This window comes from Anas platyrhynchos, chromosome 7, assembly GCF_047663525.1.
Source record: "Anas platyrhynchos isolate ZD024472 breed Pekin duck chromosome 7, IASCAAS_PekinDuck_T2T, whole genome shotgun sequence".
In the NCBI taxonomy this organism is placed as follows: domain Eukaryota; kingdom Metazoa; phylum Chordata; class Aves; order Anseriformes; family Anatidae; genus Anas; species Anas platyrhynchos.
In genome coordinates, this window is record NC_092593.1 from 1,050,318 (window position 1) to 1,071,015 (window position 20,698).

The following is a 20,698-nucleotide window of genomic DNA, read 5'->3' on the forward strand; positions in this document are numbered from 1 at the left end:
AGTTTTAGTATCTCTACTGTTAGAGGCTTTCCTTTAATCAGTTGTCTTTGTGACAGACTGTTGGTACAACTCCAGTCTCGGCACCTATTTACAAATCAGAAGTTCCCCTGAAGTTTCAGTTAACTTAAAGCAAGATCAGTTTAATGGGCTCACCATGCTAACTAATGGCTGAAATCAAATAACTAAAAAAGATCTCTGGTTAGTAGATAACTAATATCTGGAGAAGATCAGTAAAACATCGAGGGGATTCTCAGATCTGGAGGAAACTGAAACTGCAGCGTGTCTTTATCCTGCTTATATTGGCACTTACTGAGTTATTGTAGAGACCTTAAGAGGAATGTGAAGCAGGATGCTGGAGAATGTAAGCTTGAAGCATTTTTTGTTAGATGACTTGACTCTGTTAGTTCATTTTAGTTCAGGATATCTCAAATTGTGATGTTATTACCGAAGTTTAAATTTCCTTTCAATTCCTCAGCTGTTTATTTTAGCTCCAGTCTAAGTAGCATTCTAGCAGATTTCATTTGTTTTGTTGTTAGCTTTTAAAGCTTTGTGAATATATTTTTGTATCTGTTTTGAAAGTGATGTGGAAATTACTGTATGCTCTTTCACATTCATTTTGAAAACATTTCTGCTTAAGTTTATTAGTGTAGTAACAAAAACACTTTAGCATTTTATTTTAGATTCTTATGCTGCTAAAACGCATGAGCAGACTGCTGTCAAAATTGCTAAACAAAAATTTCCATTTAGACAAAGACCTTGCTTGGAGCACAGGTTTCACAGTGTGTGGGAGGTTTCATTCAGATATTGCAGCTAAGCTCCAGAAAATGGGGTCTTATGAAAATTGACAGCTTCCCTCTAAAAGTCTCTTAGATGGTTGTCTCGTGTAACTCATTCTGTTTCTATCACTGTTCCATACTTCTGTTTAGATGGATGGTTTGAAATTGTAATTAGCTCTTTTCATTAACTGTGGTACAAGTTCTTCTGGACTGTTCTCTTGAAAGTACTTCCCATAGCACTTTGCTTCAGAATATTGTACTGCTATGGATTTCTTTGCCTACTGAATGGTTTTCATATTCGTGTGTAGCTTAGAAATTCTGTAATCAGTTTGTCATTCCCTCTGCATGATTTAGACCCCAAACCCACTGGTTTCCTCCGTGGGATCCATCTGGTAAACAAAAAATGCTATATAAGAGAGGTTTAGGTCATTTATCCATTTTTCATTTTTACCATGCTGGGCAATTTGTTTAGACATCATCTAGGGCTGAATTTGTTATTAGTCAGAACTGTAGAAAACCCTGCAATAAATGTCTGAATAAGTCTTACTCCTAGTATGTGGCCATTCCTTCCCTTCTGCTGTTCTCTTCAGAGCTTAGACGTCACTCTTCCAAGAAAGTGTGTTGGATTGCCTTACCTGCTTCCTTTCCTGCTTTTTTGGTACTGTCCCTACTCTGAGCTACACCACAATAATCTTTGCTTTTCATATTCCTCAACAAAATACGCTTTTGTTCTGCTAAACATAGCTAAACACGTGATCCTTTCGTATGCCACTTAGTTCAGAGGGACTAGCATAAATCTTAGAGCATCCACTTGTCTATTTCATGTTTCAACTTTTGAACAAACTTAGGAAATAATGGACTCATGACAGGAGAGAAAGACTTGAGTCTTTCAGAACTGAATGTGGAACTGGTGCTGGAAAGTAATGTAGAGACTGAACTACAGAGAAATTGTGTTCCTCTTAAAACAGGGCAATTCTCTAATATTAAAGAAAAGACAGTGGGTAACAGAGAAGACGTTCCCAAGTGAATGTTTTTAACACTGAAAGAGTGGTGTCAAGTGGAACAGTTACGGTGTCAAGGGATGAGAAGACGGTGGTTCAAACAGTCTAAAAATGAGGATGCTCATTTAGTTTTTGTGGTGGCTGGATACAAATCCTTGAATCAAAAAGAGTTTTGTTCTTTCTTTTCTACTGGAGCAACTGCAGTGGGGTGATTGGAGTATTTCTCATATGAGGAGATGCTGAGAGAGCTGGGACTGTTCAGCCCGGAGAAGAGGATATGCAGAGGGGATCTTATCCATGTACCTCATCCACCTGAAGGGAGGGTGCGAAGAGTGTGGAGCCAGGCTCTTCTCAATGGTGCCTGTTTCCAGGACAAGAGGCAAAAGGCACAAACCAGAACACCTGAAACTACATCCATCTGAACAGAGGAAAACACTTTTCTGCTGAGAGAGGGTGGCTGAACACTGGTACAGGTTTCCAGAGAAACTGTGTAGTCTCAGTCCTTGGAGATGCTCAAACACTGACTCAGTATGGTTGTGGGCAGCCTGCTGTAACTGACCCTGCTTGAGCAGGGAGGTGGGATGGATGGTTTGGAGAGGTTCCTTCCAATATCAGCTAATCTGGTTTTTTTGTTTGTTTGTTTGTTTGTTTGTTTGTTTTCTGTAACCTGGAATAAGTTTAACTTTAGGCATGGTTTCATATTTCTTTATGCGGAATAAAGAATTAGGATGTGGGAGATCCACTTTCAGCTGAGGGCTCACAGTATTTGTGATATGGCAGTCTTTATTAATAAAGTAATTTTAAATAATTTGGAAACCATTTGGAACACACTACTTGAACCCATTAATGTATTTGGGATGACAAAAAGTGCAGTATTGCTGGAGGGTGGGGTAGGGTGTTGACACTATATACAACTAAGGAAAAATTTTTGCCCAGTACTTTTTTCAATAGCCTGTTTTGAGGAAATTTAGGTAGATGATTCATATGCAGTATATAGTCAATTAGGATCAGTCATATTTAGTTCTGGTTTATACAAAAAAATATTTAATCAGATGCTTAGAGCTATTTATATTACAGTACTTATGTCTAAGGGCCATTTATGTTAATACAGCATTTCTCATTAATGGAGACTTATGGGGGGGGGAAGTGCTCTGTGTGTCTTACAAGTGTCCGGTGTGCTCCCCAGATCTTAGAGAAATTTAACATTTTTTTTTCTCTGACAGGCTAAAGGACTATTTTTTAAGATCTGACTTTTCTCTTTAATTTTACCACCACCGAAGAAGCTCTACTAAGTATGTCTTTCATTAACTTTTTTTTTTTTTTTTTTACTTATATACCCAAGATACAAGATTCTGCTAAGATAGCATTTTCAAAATTCTGAGGAGTAAGATCACTTATGAAGAATAACACCTGTGCTAAGGAATACAGCAGTAATATTTTAATTTTTTCTTTCCTTAGTGTACAATTCTGAATTCCAGTTCAAAATAATTTTGTAAGAATAGCTTAAAAAAAATGTTTCTATGCTGACTGCATATGTTACTACACACTCTCAAGAGTATCTGAAAATATGCAGGTTTCCCCATGTGTGTTTCATGCCCAAGCTGGTCCATGCACTTCATGAGCGGTCTGGGAGTGGCTGTGCAGATGTGCAGCAGGGCATGCCTTCGCTCCTGGGGAGCAGCGAGATGGCAGGCATAAGAGACCATTGTACCCCTCATCACCCAGGGTGAGGTACCAGGGATACTAGATACTTGCACAGTTTGAAAGCTGACCAAAGGTGAAGGCTCTTTCCCCAGGATCTGCTGCCTTCTGCAGCGTTCTGGTTGGAAGCTAAGTGCTGCCATGGAAATGCTGGAGTTGAAGGATGTGAGAGGGCTCTGGTCTGTTAGGGCTGGTCTTCAGTCATACAAGTTGTCTGTAAACATATCTGTGCATGCTTGGGAAAGCTAACGTGTAATAGTGTGTCCTGCTGTAGTGTCTTCATGTTTTTCATTTGGATCCTCGCCTCTGTGACAGGCGGTTCCAGGGAAGCATGAGGCAGGTGGGCTCTTCCAAACTGAACAGCTCAGTGTCTGCCACCAGGCTGCAAGGACATCACCCCCAGAATTTTATTCCCACAACACATGCTACCAACTAGGTGATGACAACCGTGCAAATGAGGTTTGACTTTTTGAGAATGCCAAGTTCTGGACACAAGGGATTTTGAGACAGATGCTTGGATATACCAGAACAGAGTTGCAATCTAGGGGTAGACTTTCTAGTCAGACATTAAGACCACTCATAAGCATACAGAGCAAAGTGTAAAAAGGAAACAGTGGTCAGCAAGAGACAGCTCTGTGAACTCTTCCTATTGTGCTGGCTAGAGAAAGCGAGCTTTATTTGCTCCTAACAGTGATGGTCACATGGAGCAACCTTTCCAAGGGGTCTTTCAGCATGTAGCTATTCAACTGAGCAAATGGATGGAAAAGTTGCGGGGCTGGAGATGGAAATGACGGGTAGTCTTTGTGCAGTTTGTTCTTTTTTAGTCCTGAAGCTGATTTGTTAGCTTGCTCCTCAGTTCTCTTCCTCTCAAACAGCTACTTTACACCCACAGTGTTAATACTTGTACGGAATCCACATTTCCATCCTTTTTTTCTGGTTTTCTGTTTTTATGATTGATTTCACTTTTCCCTGTTTGATGCATGATAAAGTACCTGTACTGCAGTGAGCAAGTAACGCACTTACCGTAGCCACCCCAACTCCAAGGATAATTACAGAGGCTCAGGTGATAATTTGGCAGTTCTCAAACTGCAGCAGCTTAATCATGATTGCGTGTCCGTAATTTAAGTTAGAGATTGGCAATGACCTGATTAGCTGCATTTTGCTTTGAAAAATAGTAACTGTGTTCCCATTCAGTTTGTACTGGCAGTACCTGTCAGTAGAAGATAGTGACATCTACATTGGGGAACAGAAATACAGGATACCATACCACCCTTAGTGGCCATAGTGGCATAGATTCTAGATCTCTTCTTTTAAAGAAAATGACAGGTTCATCAAGAAATTAACATATTATTGAAAGTCCAAGTGCTAAAAGGGAATTTAAGATCTGATCTTACTGAGATTCTTTTAGCAATTTTACTTAATCTCTTTGTATGTGGCTTTATTGCATAATACACCAGTCAACTGTGAATTATATATTAATATATGGAAAGATAGTGCTAACTAAATGGTTCTGTATTGCTCATAAAATTGCAAATTTTGGTTTAGAAATTGATCACATGGGTTTCCGTAGCAGTCTCAGTTTTGCAGGATCACAATATTGCACAAATTCTACTGCACAACTGTCTAAACGTAGTCTCACCAACCTTTTCTTTCAGGTTCTACAATGGAGAGCACAACAGGAGGAGGCAGCTAAACTAGAAGCTGCTATAGCTGCTAGAAGAAAAGAAAAGGAAGATGAGAAAGAAAGGCTACGGAAAGAACAGGAAATGATCCACAGAGCTCAGGAGAAAGAAAAAGTAGGATAAACTTTAAAGCATTTTTGCATTTGCTGATACGTACAACTGCCTTTAAAATCTTTGCCTGATCTAACTACTGTGTGTTCCTGTAATGTATTTAGTATTAGCGTAGAGATTAGCAAATGGTTTGAGGAGTCTTGCTTCTGTCCATTTCAGCTTAAAGCTTGCCTGTACTTGCACATCTGTTACTTTATGTTCCTAAAAAAAAAAAAAAGCACACACAGGGACAGTGTTTGTGACTATCTCGATGTTGCAAAAAACGAAGCGCAGAGGCTAACTCTGACAGATCTGTGCTTTTTAGTAGTGTGGCAAGGACTATGAAAGCTTCCAATGCTGCAGTTAAGTATGCTGCAATGCAGCAAATGAGCCTTACAGTATGTTGTCTGCAAGATACCGCACTGCACTTTGCAGCACAAGGACCTTAAAAGTGAGCCTGAAGTACAATGATAGTATTAACCACTTCACGGTACCAGACGTCTATATAACGTTATTCTAAGTACTTACATGGTGACTGCTTGGGAAACGACATTGATGCAAAAGTCTAATCTTTGTCTTAGCAGAAAATCAAAAATCCACTATAGTGAATATAAGGCTTTAAGAAAGTCAGATTGTCACTTACATATCTCTGTTGACCTTTTTATTTTAAGTATATGGCACAAATTCAGGAGTTTTTAGTACTAAAATTGTACCCCTTTTTCGAATTATTTTTACACTTAAATCTGGCTTGCTTAGAATTCACCTATGGAATGGCTAAGACTGCAAAATTATTTCTGGAAAAAAATAAGTAGGAGAATATTACGGATTTTTTTTTTTTAATGCTGATGAGTGAGTAGTGTAATGGGACTACTCAGTGCTGGCATGGTTGCAAGAAGAGAAGAGTTGCTAAAAACTGTGTCCTCATAATATGCCAGTTAAAAGCAGAGTCAAGAAAAGGCTAAACTGTTCCAAGTAGGGTAGTTTCATGATGCATGTTTAAGGCTTTAGTGACGTTAGTTTATGTCACACTGCAGAAAGCCTGGGCAAAGAGAGAGGAAAATGAAAGCTTCATTTATATTACCATGTTTTCTCTTTAGACTGCCTTCTCGTCTTTATTTACTTGCCATGTTTCTGTGTAACATGTCTTAATATGAGCAAATGTTTACTGATGGGACTAAAACATGGGCAATTAGACTCCCTAGAAACTGATGGATTCTCATTTCAGTAGATTTATCTATTGCTGTGATAGGTTTTGTTGTTGTTGCTTGTCTTTCCTGCAAGGACTATCTATTTTTACAGCAATTTGCTTGAGTTGTTACTAAAACAATTTACTTTACAATGCTTACTAAAAGCAGAAAAGAAATTATAGCAGACCAAAATAAATGACTTGCAGGCGGCTGAAAATGACTACCTTAGCAGGAAAAAAAAAAAAAAAAAAAAAAAAAAAGAAAAAATCTACACTTCTAGGCATTTCCCTATCTATTTTTATAGCACTTGAATATCTTTCCGATGCTTTGTGCAAATAAGCATGTCTTCATGCCCTGTCAAACAGGTCAAGAGCAGAAGCTCATGTTGCTTATTGCTTTCCTGATAGTAGTTTTGTATAACCATTGAATTTGGTTGTATCAACAGTTCTGCAAAAGAAACACCTGAATTAAAGTGATACTTGGAGAAAATAATCTGAAGCTGCTGAAGCTTTCTTGTCTCCAGGTAGACTCATTAATTCTCATTGTTGCAAGTCTCCAGGGCTGAAATTTGAAAAGATGCTTAACTTGGAATCGATTTTATTTGATTTGTAAGTCCATTGTTCTTGGTCATCACTACATTCCCATTTTATGTTTATCCAGTTTCTCTTCTAACTGAAGGAGTTTTTGCTTATGTTGGTTACCTGATCTTACTCCTTTTCCACAATTCATCTTAAAGACTAAATATACACAAATTACAACTAATTGCCCACAAGTTGGTTTGAAAGGACGATTCTCTTTTCCTTCAAAATACACAGAATGCTGACTTTTCGTAGGAATAAAATATTAAGATTAGAAGGGACCTCAAGAGGTCTCTAGTCCAACCTCCTGCACAAAGCAGGGTTAGCTGTGAGTTCTGACCAAGTAACTCATGTCTTTATCCTTATTTTAATTTGGTTTATTTATCCCTAAGCTTATTCTATTTTTCCTTATTATTTAAGCATGTGTGTTGTATTACAAAATTGTATTGCATATATGACCTTTTCACATTGACATATGTTTCCTTGTAATTGTTCTTGATTAAGATGTTGTCACTGTTCTTAGATTCTGGATTTAAAGTAATAAGATAAGCAAAAACCAGAAGTTATGAGAACTTCCACATTTGTTGTCTGCATTCATGTTCCATGTAAGAGTTTTTAGGGTGAGATGTCTTTGACATCTCAAATACCATATTTTGACTGGTATTTGATGGATAATGTGGAAGTTGTCTCAGTTGGAGGGTGTGATTGCGAGCTTTTGTGGTTTCACCACCAGCACTTGGACATGAAGTTACAGAGAGAGAGGCAGCCCATATTTGATGACAGCTTTCTTCTTAGGTTGTGAGAAACTTTGCTGCTGCTTTTTGTTGCAGCTTGTTCTGTTTATTTGTCTTTACTTGGGCAATGTTTCTGGTGGAAGGTAGCTCTAAAACAAGGCAGGGAAAAGGATTTGTGAGGCTGTGTTGACCTGACCACCAGCAATGTTAATTTTATGTGTAAATATTTTAGTTGTGTAAATTTTCCAATTTTCTCTTGCCTGTGTACAACGTCTATATGGAAAAGTCCTTTGCCTATGCACAGATGGAACAGCAGCTGTTTGAGGTCAGTAGTCATATGTTTCATTTGAGTGTATTACATCTTAGATCCTTAAAAAGGGCTGCTAACATAATACTGTGGCTGCTTCTCTAATGAGTGTTCAGTGACAGCAAAAGGAATATGTAAAATATCCACGATCAGTGTAAAACGTGCTCACACTCTGCCTACTTCATAATGTAGACAGGGTATGTTGGTGTGTCAAATACTTCCAAACCTGAGAATGAGTAAAATGGCAATAAATCGTAAATACAAATGCTATCTTTGCCCTATTAGATTGCGGATCAGATTTTTTTTTCTATGTATTTAAGTCCTGAATGCAGAAATATCTGTTGGTCTCTATTTAGAGATTATGAGAAATCCTTCAGACAATGTTGAATACAAAACAGTAACAATTGCAAAAGAGAATGTTTTATTTAATAAATATAAGTATTCCAAATAGTATTTAATAGCCATGTTCCAACTTCCAACTGAAATCTCCAGGAGAGGTTTAAATTCAGTATAGTTCAGTAGATGATACATAAGTTACTTTTATTGCCATTTTATGCAATTCTTTTCCTATGTGAGATGATCCCTTGAGGAAATTTCATTTTAAGTAGATATCTGTATGCAGAGGATATGGAGGTGAGATAAGGTCTCAGGCCTTTGCAGCCTTTCTAAAGGAATTTTATGTATCTAATTTTAAAATCAACAGATTATTAAGGTATAATTTTAATTAAGCCTATAATTAACATTTTCTTAGTTTATTAAAATTTCTGATTTTCTTAAATATTTGCATGCTTTACAAAATTTCTATTCTCTATCTTTCCAGCTACACTTCAAATTTTAGAAACACGATGCTGTTTTTGTCAGTGAATTATATATGATAGTATTTTGAAACAATTCCAGTTTTCTTACTAAAATCATACTTCTTCCATCATAAAAAATTCTTTCCAAAAATGGTCTTAATTGTGAATTATTTTTTTTTTCCCCTCTGGAAGCAATTTTTTTTTTTTTTTTGTAAATTTTGTAGTTTTTCTTTCTTCTATTTGTTGTAGCACATGCCAAGAAGCCTGCTTGGTCAAGGAGCCAAGGGGTTTCTCAGTCAGCACAGAGGTGGTATGACGCACCATGCCATTTGCACCAAGCTGTGATACGAGCTTTGCAGTAAGCAGCTGAGGTCTCACGCTGGTGCCTGCAGCCTGTTCTGCGTGCTGAGAAGTGGAGAGGGGGGCGGCACGGGCACCAGCCTCAAGCCCACCCAATCCCTCTGTTCTGTCTCCAGCAGTGCACATAATAATAGAGGAAACGTGATAATTTCCCTCCTGCCCAGTTATTTGCCCTGTCTGTGGCTATGCCACCTGATGGTGATGTGCTTTGTCAATTTAGGAGTCCTCCTGCAGGGGCTCGCTTTCCAGGTGTTTGCCGGGTCTCTCCTGAAACACCTGTGAGCTTTCTGCGTACATCAGCAAGGAGCTCCACCAGCCGTGCACGCACTGCCTGGAGAACTCTTTTATTTGCTCTGTGTCTGGCTCTTGCTCGTTTCATCTGAAGCCTCTGACTTGTCATGCTGGAAGAGACAGAGTTGATCCCCATCCAGCGTCTTCATCATACTTGTGAATTTGTAGGCTTCTTTGCATATTCCCTGTAAGCTGTCTCTTTTCCATCTGAAAAGCCACATCCCATTCCACCAGTGCCTGTATGAAAATAACCACAAGCACGATGAACCTCTGATCGTTACTTTTTCTCTTCTCTGTCCATATGAAAATGTTCCTTTCTGAGACGATGGAGTCAGAACAACACAGTTATATATATTTTTCTGCTCCTTTTTGAAATATTTCTGGGCACTAGCCAGGCCTGGTTTGCTTTGCAGTGGCTGCTGATGTGTGACAGGAGGGGGTGGAGGTCCCCCCACAGGGCAGCCAGGGCTCTTTGTGCTCTCCCCCATGCAGGGGCCTCGCGTGGCCCTCGCAGAGGTCGCTACGTGCAGTCACCAGCTTTGGTAACTGCAACGACTTGTAACTGAGAGCGTTGCTTGATATCAGCCACGGGCACTCATCTGCATGTAGCATGCTCAGGACCTGTTGCTGTGCTTTGGCTCGGTGAGCAGCACAGAAGTATTCTCTTAGAGCAGGGGAATTTGGAGGTCTGTGCTTCTGCCAGGGTCTGAGGTGAGAGAGGCTCACCTCTGTGGCAGGGACAGACAACCTCTTCTAGTAAATGTAGCTGAAAAATGAAGGGGATAGAGTATGGCTTTACTACAGCCGCTGCTGATGTTGTATCGTGTTACAGATACTGTGCTTCACCTCTAACTTAATACTTACTTTGAGCAGGATCCTGCTAGCAGTGCAGCTATGGCAGTTGAGAGATTTGGTGAAGATTAATAGTAATAACTACAGTAGAAGCGAAGTAAGTACACTTGTATTCAGGGATGTTACCCAGAGAGGAGTGGTGTGCTCAGTGCCGAGCATGCTGTCTGGGTTAGATGACCTCCCGAGATCCCTACAAACCCTGAGTTGCACGGCTCCAGCATTGTTGCCAGTACCTGAGCAGGTTCATCTAACACTAGCTTAGGAACACAGCGTTGCAGTCATGCTACTGAATTTCAGCAGAATTCAAATGTTGTTGAAAATTGTACAAAAAACCCTCTGAAGCCAGCACTTCAAAGATGAGAAGGTGATTCTTGTTCCTGTGTCTAAAAACTGTTCTAGCAGCTTTCCAAGCTGGTCAGTGGCTTGTGATGGTAGCTCAAGTCATCACTCAGAACTCTGGGCAGTGTGCTACTGCAGCTGTGTTTTTAAGGTAGCATTTGTAACATACGTCACAGCGAGTCGGTAATCGTAAGTTTGCTGCAAATTCCACCAGCTGTCTTTGAAGAACTGCACTGGTTTTAGGAATCCTGTGGAATTTATTCAAGAGAAGAATTCATAGTTTCACTTGAGTGATACTTACTTCAAATCTTGATTCCTCTTTTTACATCCAAAACCCCTTCTCTTTACAGATACGCTTCCCCACTCTGATTTTTATTTTATTTTATTTTCCTCTTGCTGAGGCCTTTCCTTCTCACCCAGCTTTGGAAGAGCTGCATGCTTACATTCATAGGCTTCCTTCTGTTCCTCAGGAAGCTCTCCACCTCAGCCAAAACGAACGGGACTAGCATGGGTACAGCTGTTTGAGCTAACCTGGGGCATTTTATTTTAACTCAGGCAGCATTCACTTCTTCAAGCAATGTAGTTAAAGGTTTTGATGCCATAGTAGGAGGGAAAGGAACAAATGAAAGTGGTAGCCCCTTCAGTTTGCAGAACTGAAAGCAGTGGTCAAACAAAAGTATCCATGGCCCAATTTTACTGTATTTGTTGTGGGGAATCCATACTCTCTTTTTATTCTATCTTTTGTTAGCACAGCCTATTCTGAAGTACAAATTTCATTCAAAAAAAAATCATATTGGGTTTCCTTTAACTTAGTACTTTTCTAACTTTATTTGATATCACTACCTTGGCTTAGGAATGATTCTTATTTTGTTTACTGTATTTGTTCAATCTCCAGGTCAAAAAGTACTGGGCTGAAAAACAGCTCAAGTGGCAAGAACAGGAAGAGAAAGATCTACAACGTATGAAGGGATTAAGAAAATTAATGGCTAAACAAGCAATTAAAGACAGAGAACGGTAAAAGAAATTAAATATGAATATAGTATCAATAGGAGCTTCTTACCATATAATTTGTCTTAATCTCCTAACCTTCTAAATTAAAACACATTGAAAGAAGTGATTTTTTTCTTCCTGTTTGGCAGTTACCCCAGTCTATATGCAGGGATTGTATCATGGTTCTATCCTGGAAGCAATTTATTTGTTAGTTTGAATTAATTCAAATAGCCTCAAATATAAATTTTATTCTTTTAGAGGGTCTTAAACTATGCCCTCAAATTTTGAGACAATCAAATTATTACTCTCTTTTGAGTATTTAGACCCTAGCCTTAGTAAATGTTACTGCCTCTTACTCACATTAGCACTCCTCAGTTATTGATGTGGTATTTAATACTGTACTGGAAAAAGTATTTCCATAGAACTGTTTGGCTTCTTCCTCTCAAACAACCTTCATTTAGGATTTTAATGAATGCCAATGAGAAAATTTTCATGATGGCTTCTGCACACTTCAGAACCAGTATGTTTCAAAGGATGAAATTAAAATGCAGACGTGCATTAGTTGTAGCTACTGTTCACTCATTTGGTGAACAGGCTGAACCTGTTCACGTTTGAATCCTTGCCAAGCAGTCTGCAGAATATGGCCTTTAATGACCTGCAGAGGAAGTACCATAAAAAGACCTTTGTACGTAGTCCGATTATAAGTGCTCTCAAATCGTAAGTTTGTCTTTTTTACAGAAAGAGCCCCACCAGACTGCATGGAGAAATGTAATTAAAATAGGGATAAAGTTCCATTGGTATTAGAAGACTAAACTTGGCCTTAATTATTTGTTGGGAAACACTACTTTGATCTTTTGTTGTGATGTCTTGCTGACAGCTGAGGTTAAATATACATGTCCTTATGCTACAAGTATACATGTACCTATACCTTTCCTTAAACATACCTGCATGACCATAGCTGGTAGCAAAGGAAACACACATACTTGAATTACTGATTTTTCAGCAGAACTGATTAGGAGAAAATGACCTTTTTTTAAACTTGTGTACTGCACTATGTTATACAGTTGAGGAATATTATTTTCTTACTCTAATAAACACATCAGAATAAAATATAAGGAATTGGCATAGTTCATTGAGGAGAGCAGGAAGGAAATAATCATATCTTCAGGCTATTAAAAATCAAAAATCAGTAAGTGCTTAGCATTATGTTTCCATAAATTGGCATACCGTACAAAATAAAACAGTTAAAGAAAAATGCTCTCTTTTAATAATTTAGTGCTTTTCATCTTCAAAGCCTTCACAAACATTAATCAAAGAAGAACAGAGATGTTTCTGTTACTAGGTACTGTACAGCCACTAGTATGGTATAAGGCGTGTATTGCACAGAACTAAGGTATACACGATGGCATGATGATTTCACAGTGCAGAATTGCAGTTCTGTAGAAACTAATTGTAATTTTTACATGTTTAACCTGTTCCAGACCACAAATTATTTTCAGATCTTTGCAGAGCTGATTGTAAAAGATGGGACAGGCTAATACAGCAATTCTTATCTGATACATTTTGTGGCTTTTCAGGGAAAGGAAAAGGTTTTTAGATGCATGAGCTAACCAACTATTCCAAGTACAAGATGTAGCCTGGATAATCATGTAGAATTTCTAATATGTGCAATCAGATATTAAAAAAAGTTCAGCCCTCATCCTGACTTGCTTCTACATTTAATTTTAAATTAAGTAATCAGGTTTATAAAATTAAAGAAACAAACAAAAAAAAACAGTCACTGTGCTGAGTCCTAGTCCTGAATTCATGGAGCAGAGCTGAGAGAGTCCGGAGGAAGAGATTGCTATTTGTAGGAATTTTCTTACTAGCCATGAGAAATGGAGCACCGGCAGCTGTTTGCTGTGCTGCTGTTAGTCACACGCAGGGGGTGAAGGTGCTCAACTTTTATTGCATCTCTCCTTTACTTTGTGCTGTTTGCTGCGGTTCCCTCCGGAGAATGCTGGCAGACAGACAGCCTTTCTTCTATTGCCTCTTGGGGTTTTCCCATTTCAGAAGCATGGATCTCAGGAAACCCCCGATGTCCTCCCTCTCTCTCTGTTCAGTGCTCCATGTTGAAGGGCCATGGAACCTAAAGAATCCAGACAATCCTTGGAGAACTGGATGTTTAAGACCATTCAGAAGATCAGGCAAATTAGATGCTGTTTGTGGAGCTGGTGCTTACAGCAGCTTTGCCACAAGCTTTCCTTACATTTAAGAATTTCTTTAGAGCTCAGATCTGAGTTAGGCCATGTACCTTGACACGACCACAGCTCTCTGACTTGGGTTGCAGCATAAATAGCAAAGTAACTATCCCATCAGTTTTTGTCATGGGAACTTGAGGCTACTTCTGAAAACTTCACGTGGGTATGTAAAGCACTGCACATCCCAGATGCTGGGAGCCTTGGCAGCATCGTGCATCAGTCCAGCCTCCTGCAGGTAGAAACACGAACAAATAGATCTTCCTAGCCTTAGTGCTGTAACCTAACCACTGGATAATGCTTTCTGCTTGTTATCAGGTATTTATTCAATCGACAACAGGGAACAGGGTAAGTTGTGATACAGACCAAAAATGCTATCTGTATTATGACCCATTTTTAAAGTTCCAGCTAAAGCTTTCATAATAAAAACATTTCATATTGAATATTTTTCCTATTGAATATTTATGAGACAGTGTCTTACAGCATAATTTTAATGAAATTGTGCTTATCAAAAATTACATAAGCGTATGCCCACAATACTTCAAAAGGTAGTTTTACCAAACCTAATCAGCTAAGCCCATTTTTCAGCCGATGATTTATTAAAATTGTTACTTACAGTGCTACTTAAAGTCAAAATTGTGTGTTAATTTTTTTAAGCTTTTCTATAAAATTAGTTGTACTTAATTTTACAGAGCAACAAGATGGTAGGTCCTTTCTCTGCCTTCGTCGGCCTGTTATTTAATTTGTTAATCATTTGCTATCGCTTATACATATTTATACTGGGTATGGAAACACTATAAATTATTTCCATTTGGTTTTAGTGAAGTTTTATGCTCCTGCATGTATGAAAACTCCTACAGAAGAGATGCAGTATTTGAAATTAGACCTCAGTGAGACCCCTTCAGTTTTCTTTCTTGGTAATTTATAGAAGTTCTCAAGTTGTTGAATTTCATATTTGATAATCCTGGAGTATTTTAAAACTCATATAGTAGTCAGCTCAAGAACAGCAAAAGATTTTCAATATAATACAATTTTATTTTTTTTGGGTGGGGGGAAGTATTTCTGCTTTTTATTAAATTTTCTTTGTATGAAAACCAGCTTAAGCCTTCTCCCTGGAATGAAATTACCGGTGAAGATTACTGTTGTAAACGTTCATCTGACTAAACTACAATGGCTACACTGATAAACAGAAAGCCTCTCTTGGCCGTTGTCAGGCAGCTTTTTTCCATTCTCTTAGGACAAACTTGTTCATAGCAAAAATTACGTACTCCTTTGAACTCCTGAAAAGTTTGAGAATTATAAAAATACACTAGTTTTACTGTAGTTGAAGCAGCTTTTTCTTCTCCAGTTCTCTAAAGGCAAATTGTAATTTGAAGGGGGAAGGAAGGATAACTCTGTATGCAGAGTGTGGCAGTGGCAATTCCTGCGAAAGGACTAACAGTGATATGGCAAAGAATATCTTTACAGCTTCATAAGAAACAGAGTTTGGCAGTGGGCTGAGAACTAATAGGAAGTATGGTCACAGCAGTATTATCAAGGCAATAAAAATCTATTGCAAAACGTTGATCAGCAAAAATAATGTAATAGGTAAAGTTTCAACTTTATTTATGCTAACCTCCATTTTTTTCTTTCTAAGGAAGTTTCTAATTCTTAAGTTTTCTTCCTTCTTCCAGTAACAAGATTGGGAGCAATTTGTTTCTTTTAATGGAAAGGGTTATAGGAAAGAGTTGTGCTGCCATACACAGATGTCAGAACATTTCTTCTTGGCAAAGAAGATGGAAAAAAATGAGTAATAGTGCTATAAGCTTGCTAGAGAAAAGCTAGGCTTCAGAAATGAAGTCTGAAAGGTTAGCCAACTTTTAAAATAAATAAATAAAATTGTATCTCTATATATATAAATGAAAAAGCATTATTTGCATTTTTTGCATTGTGTTTTTGATGAACCATCTTATTTTTTAAGTGGACATAAAGAACATCAGGATAGTTTTCAAACTGAAAGTAACAATTTTGAAATGAAAATTGACCAAGTGTTTTTCCATTTGTATACATGCTGTTTTACAGGGTAAAGTTTAGACAAGCATTGCTAGACAAGCGGTTCCTGGAGAAAAAGGAACAAGCCCTTCAAGAAGCACGTGAAGAAGAAGAAAAAGAGAAATGCCTTGAAGCACTCCGACAAAAGGTGTTTATGTTATATATAGTATTTTCATGCACAGTAAATATACAAACACATACTGTCATATTGAAGATTTAAAAAAAATAGTCGCAAGCAAATAAATGAAGTTAAAATGTACTTTAAGTTTGCCATTAGTTCTGTCATGTGTGCTTTGTAACTGACAACTGGAACATTAAGATGTTATATCAACAGCTTCTACAGTGTAATTTGTTGTAGATATGTCTTCTATCTTTTTTTTTTAAATCATAAGTCTGCCTTGAGTCTCAGGCAAGGTTTATGAGTAATTTAAATTAAAATTAAATGAAATTTAAATGAAAAGCTATGAAACTTTTACACCTTACCTTGAAAAGAACAAAAGGACATCCCAGAAAATTCTTGCTAACGTTTGCTATAGTAAATGTACAAAGTTACTTTTTTTCTCATGCTGACTTTTGAAGAAGTAATGTTTCCTTCATATATATTTTTGTATCTTATCTCTTTGGCTTTTACTTCAAAAATTAAAAGGAAAAATCCAGAGTTCAAATTCTTTGCACTCCAGGATGTGCAGCCAAAGGAAAATAGGGGAAGGAGAAAAGGTGCTCTTTAAACCCTTCTGATTTTGGATAATTTAATCAGAATTAATACAGCAGTTCTCCACCCCGGACTACCTGTACTGAAAAATACAGTGGTGCAGCCGTGACCTTCAGCATGTCCTTTGGCTTTAGGTTTAACCATCTCAGTGTGCCAGTGAAATTTTTCCTCGGTCCCTTGTGGGCTGTTTGTGGCCTTTTAAGTGCTTTCACTTCAGCGTTATGGAGTACAAATTCAAGAAGAAAGAAAAACATAATAGAGTTCAAATACTGCAAGCTATCTTCTGTGGGAGCATAACAGGAATAACAGGAAGCCAGAGGGACCATTAGTTCAGTCATTTTTTAAACTGTTAAGTTCAAATTAATTTCCAGTCAGTAATACATTAAGAATCTGTCCAATTATATATTTTGTCATATTAACTATGATTTTAGTTTGTCAGTGCATTCTTTTAAAGAACTCTTTAATGTCTTTTCTAAGTTACTGGTTGAAGTGCATCGCCTTTTACAACGTATTTTATCAGAGGCTGATTGAGAGTCATGATCTGAACTGACTGACCCAATTCTCTTACCAAATTAGAAAATGCTTCTAGAATTGCCTTTGACCAGGATGGAAGAGTTCCTGCTTCATTATTTTTCCAATCAATATTTATTCTTTGTGTTTCACACTGACGAAATACTTCTTCATAAAATATGCCCCTTTGTCATATGTGGAAAAAAATAATTAAGATCTCCAGTGAAATCATAAAGTTTGTATATTCACAGGGTAAATATGAAGATGACATTTTATTAAAAAGAGAGGTAGAAAAAATAATTATAGATATTTTAAATATTTTTTCTTGTTTTAGCCATTCATTTGCTGTCCTGACTGATTATTTTGCTCATGCATCTTTCTGTATTTTCCAAAGTAGTTTTAGCCTGTATCTGACTATATTAACGCAAAGCTGCCATTCAGCTTTCAAGGTTATTTTCAGTTTTTAAGGACTGACAATTGGCATTCATAAGTATGCAGGTTACTGCGTGTTCAGCCTGCCCACATAACAGGCAGTTCTCCACATTATAACATTTCTGTACTTGCCAGGCGTGCCCACTGCTATATTAAGTGCAGCCAATTAAATTGTCTCCACTGGGAAGCTGGAAAAAATCTCCCTGAGTATCAGTCTCTGTCAAAGTGGGCTTCCTACCATTTCCAGCGTGCAGTCTGAGAGTTTTACTGTGTTCACGAGTTGGATCTTTCCCTCTTGTTCCATATTGTTACAGTACTTTCTTAGAGATCACTGACAGCACATGGCTTGGGGGGTGCTCTGCTGCTAGCAGGCGTCCAGAGAGCCCCTGAGCTGCTCTGGTGGACATTGGCCCTCAGCAGATGTTGAAGAAAAGCAGTGTGCGTATTCAGGGTTTGAGTGCTCTCTCAGCATATGCAGTATGATGCAGAATGCTATTTGCTGGTCTTGAGACCCAGCTCAGCATCCCTGGAGGGGATACTCATGCTCTGGACTCAAGTTGTCAGCTTTACAATATTTATAAATGGGGACAAGTTGGCTTAAGTCTACTTTTGGAATTCCTAAACCAGGTAAATGATCGCGTTCTGAAAGGCTGTGTGTTATTAATAAGACCTTTTCTCACTGTGTGTCTAAACAGATAAAGTAACTGTTATTTTCATATTGTTTCATACTTCAGGTTTCCGTTGTTGCAAAATTAGATCCAGCTAGAGTAGTGGCTGATACAGTGGCATCTAAAGCTCGGATGGGCATTGGAACCGAGGAAGAGTTTGTTCTTCAAAAGCCACTGTTCAAGTTGCATACGTTCAGTGAAGAGCAGGTAATTGTCTGTAATGGTACAGTATGGTTTATTGTACGCAAGAATGTCATGAGAGCAATATATGATAGCGATCTTGTAGCTGAAATAGTGATGTTAACAGTAGAACATAGAGTATAGTATGTGTAAAAGTAAAAACATGAGGAGTAATAGGTGGAGTAAGCTCTCTGACCAGATGTTTGTAGATGCTGGAGGAGCACAGCAGGAGTGTACACAATAGACATTTGTGCCCATTGAGGCTACTGGGCTAGATGGATGGACTGAGCGGAGCCAACTGGGCACTTCCTGGGTGCGCTGGGTGTTTTGAGTGATCTGTTTGCTGTTCCTTCATTTCAAAACTCACCCGTTTTACACTTTTAGGAATTTACTTTAAAAAGTGCCTCCTTTTCACTTATTCCAGTTAGTGTTGTACTAAGAACTTGAAATTAAGTGCCTCAGCATGAAAGTCCTCCTGACTGTAGAAAGATATGTCATGGGTAACTTAATTGTGGGGTACGTTTTTCCTTGGAACCATATTATGTATCTCTTCATAAACTGAAAATCAGTATCTCGACTGTCTTCTCACTGTTGGTGAATGGAAAATCAGTTGGAATGTAATATACAGTGGCTCAAGGAGAAGCAACCAGCCAGGTGTAGATGTAGCAGGAAACTGAGGTAACTGCACTCCTGTTTTCAGGTCACTCAGACTGCTGAGAATAGTGCGAGCTCTATTTCAAATGTAATGAAGCAACACAGGGAAGGGTTTTTTGTTTCCGTTACTGTTCCCATCTGCTCAGTCTATGCATTTGAAACTGAGAAGCTTTAAAATGTCTTAAAAGGGGGAGTGCAGCTCAAATTTTTATTCCATAGAGCTACATCATAGCATTTCTCTTTCTGTCTGCATAATTTCCAAATTCCAGGGAATCATTTGAAATACAAGAGATGTGGTTTTTGTTTGGCTATGAAAAATTACCCCAATCTGACTGATGTTGTGAGGGTTTGAAAAGCCTAGCTTGAAAATGCTATCCAAACGTACATGTATATTTGAGGTGGATACTTGAATCCTCAGAATATTCTGCCCGTTTCAACCTCAGCCAGTCTTACATACTGTCCAGACTGCAGTACCTGTTCCTGCTAAGCATGTTAGCTCGCTCCATCCCAGAGCAACAGTGGCTGCAAGTGACGTTCCCCAGCGTCGGTCCTCCCAGCAGCTCTGGGCACTGTTGCTGGTGGAGCTGGAACTGAAAGCAGCACGACTCTTGTACGTCCTGTGCTCCCTGCCGCAGCCCATGTAAGGAAGAATTGAAAGGGGCTTACAAATAATGTCAGCTAAACTTTTGACAGATTTTAGCATTAATTTCCCTAGGCTTTAGTTGTTGTTGTGTAAATGAAAGTGGTACTGATGTGTAGTCACAAGGCAGTGCTGTGAAAAAATCATAAATGCATTTGAAGCACTCAGATCCCATAGAAGCAAACACTAAGGGATGAGAAGTTGTGTGCTGAAAGCAGGGGTGGGCTGATGGGGAACATCAGAAAAGTCAAAATCTATTCAGTGAGTAGGCTGAATTAAAAGTCACTCAGGTTTCTCATCTGCCCTTTGAGTTTTGCTGAGAAAAAAAAAAAACAGGACTCTTTGTTAAAATAGGCTGTTGCCATTGATATTAAGAAGCATTATATCAAAATATGTGCAGTGAGATAATGCTTGTTCATTATAGAGTTTCTCTGCTTTTAAAAGCTTTATTTTGTGACCATAATATTTGTAATTGCCTTTTAGAACTTTTTGAATATATACATTGATAGTTAATCTGTAAGATACACTGCGCATATGAGGAAAGTACCATTTTGTCTCTATTCATCATTGCTGTGGTTTGTTTTAACAGATCATTTCTGACCCTAGAATTCGAGTTGAGTTAGCTCTTCGAGAAGCTGGACTTCATAAAACACTTTACGCAAAAGAGATTTTACCAAAAATTCCTCCACTGAAACTTCCAAGAAGAGATATGGAATCTACGGCTTTTAAAAGGTAGAGCACATCACGTACGAAGAACAGAGAAGCTTCAGGGATGTAGTGTGGGCCATTATGCAAAAACTTTAAATAAATTTCCTATAGACCATGTAGTGGGACTACTTTGTTGTCTCTGTGTACAATCATTTAAAAAAAAGTAATGTGCCTTTCCTATACGGTGCTCAGTACACCATTTTACACCTGCCTTGGTGAAGGTTTTATGGAAATCTGGTGG

At 38.3% G+C, this 20,698-nt stretch overlaps 1 protein-coding gene across 4 annotated transcripts in view; it reads left to right on the forward strand.

The window, feature by feature from the left end:
• The window catches only part of CCDC148 (coiled-coil domain containing 148), a 63,101-nt gene extending 42,516 nt beyond the window's left edge, over positions 1–20,585 (forward strand). For 3 of the 4 annotated variants that reach the window (XM_027458217.3, XM_027458218.3, XM_021277557.4), the window contains 6 exons: positions 5,134–5,274; positions 8,036–8,074; positions 11,591–11,709; positions 15,984–16,101; positions 18,342–18,482; positions 20,339–20,585. In XM_027458217.3, coding sequence (XP_027314018.3) covers positions 5,134–5,274; positions 8,036–8,074; positions 11,591–11,709; positions 15,984–16,101; positions 18,342–18,482; positions 20,339–20,485 — 705 coding nt within the window. In that variant the 3' untranslated portion in view covers positions 20,486–20,585. The remainder of the gene's footprint in view (positions 1–5,133; positions 5,275–8,035; positions 8,075–11,590; positions 11,710–15,983; positions 16,102–18,341; positions 18,483–20,338) is intronic. The other variant, XM_038181762.2, reaches the window with a different exon arrangement.
• Positions 20,586–20,698: the final 113 nt, after the last annotated feature.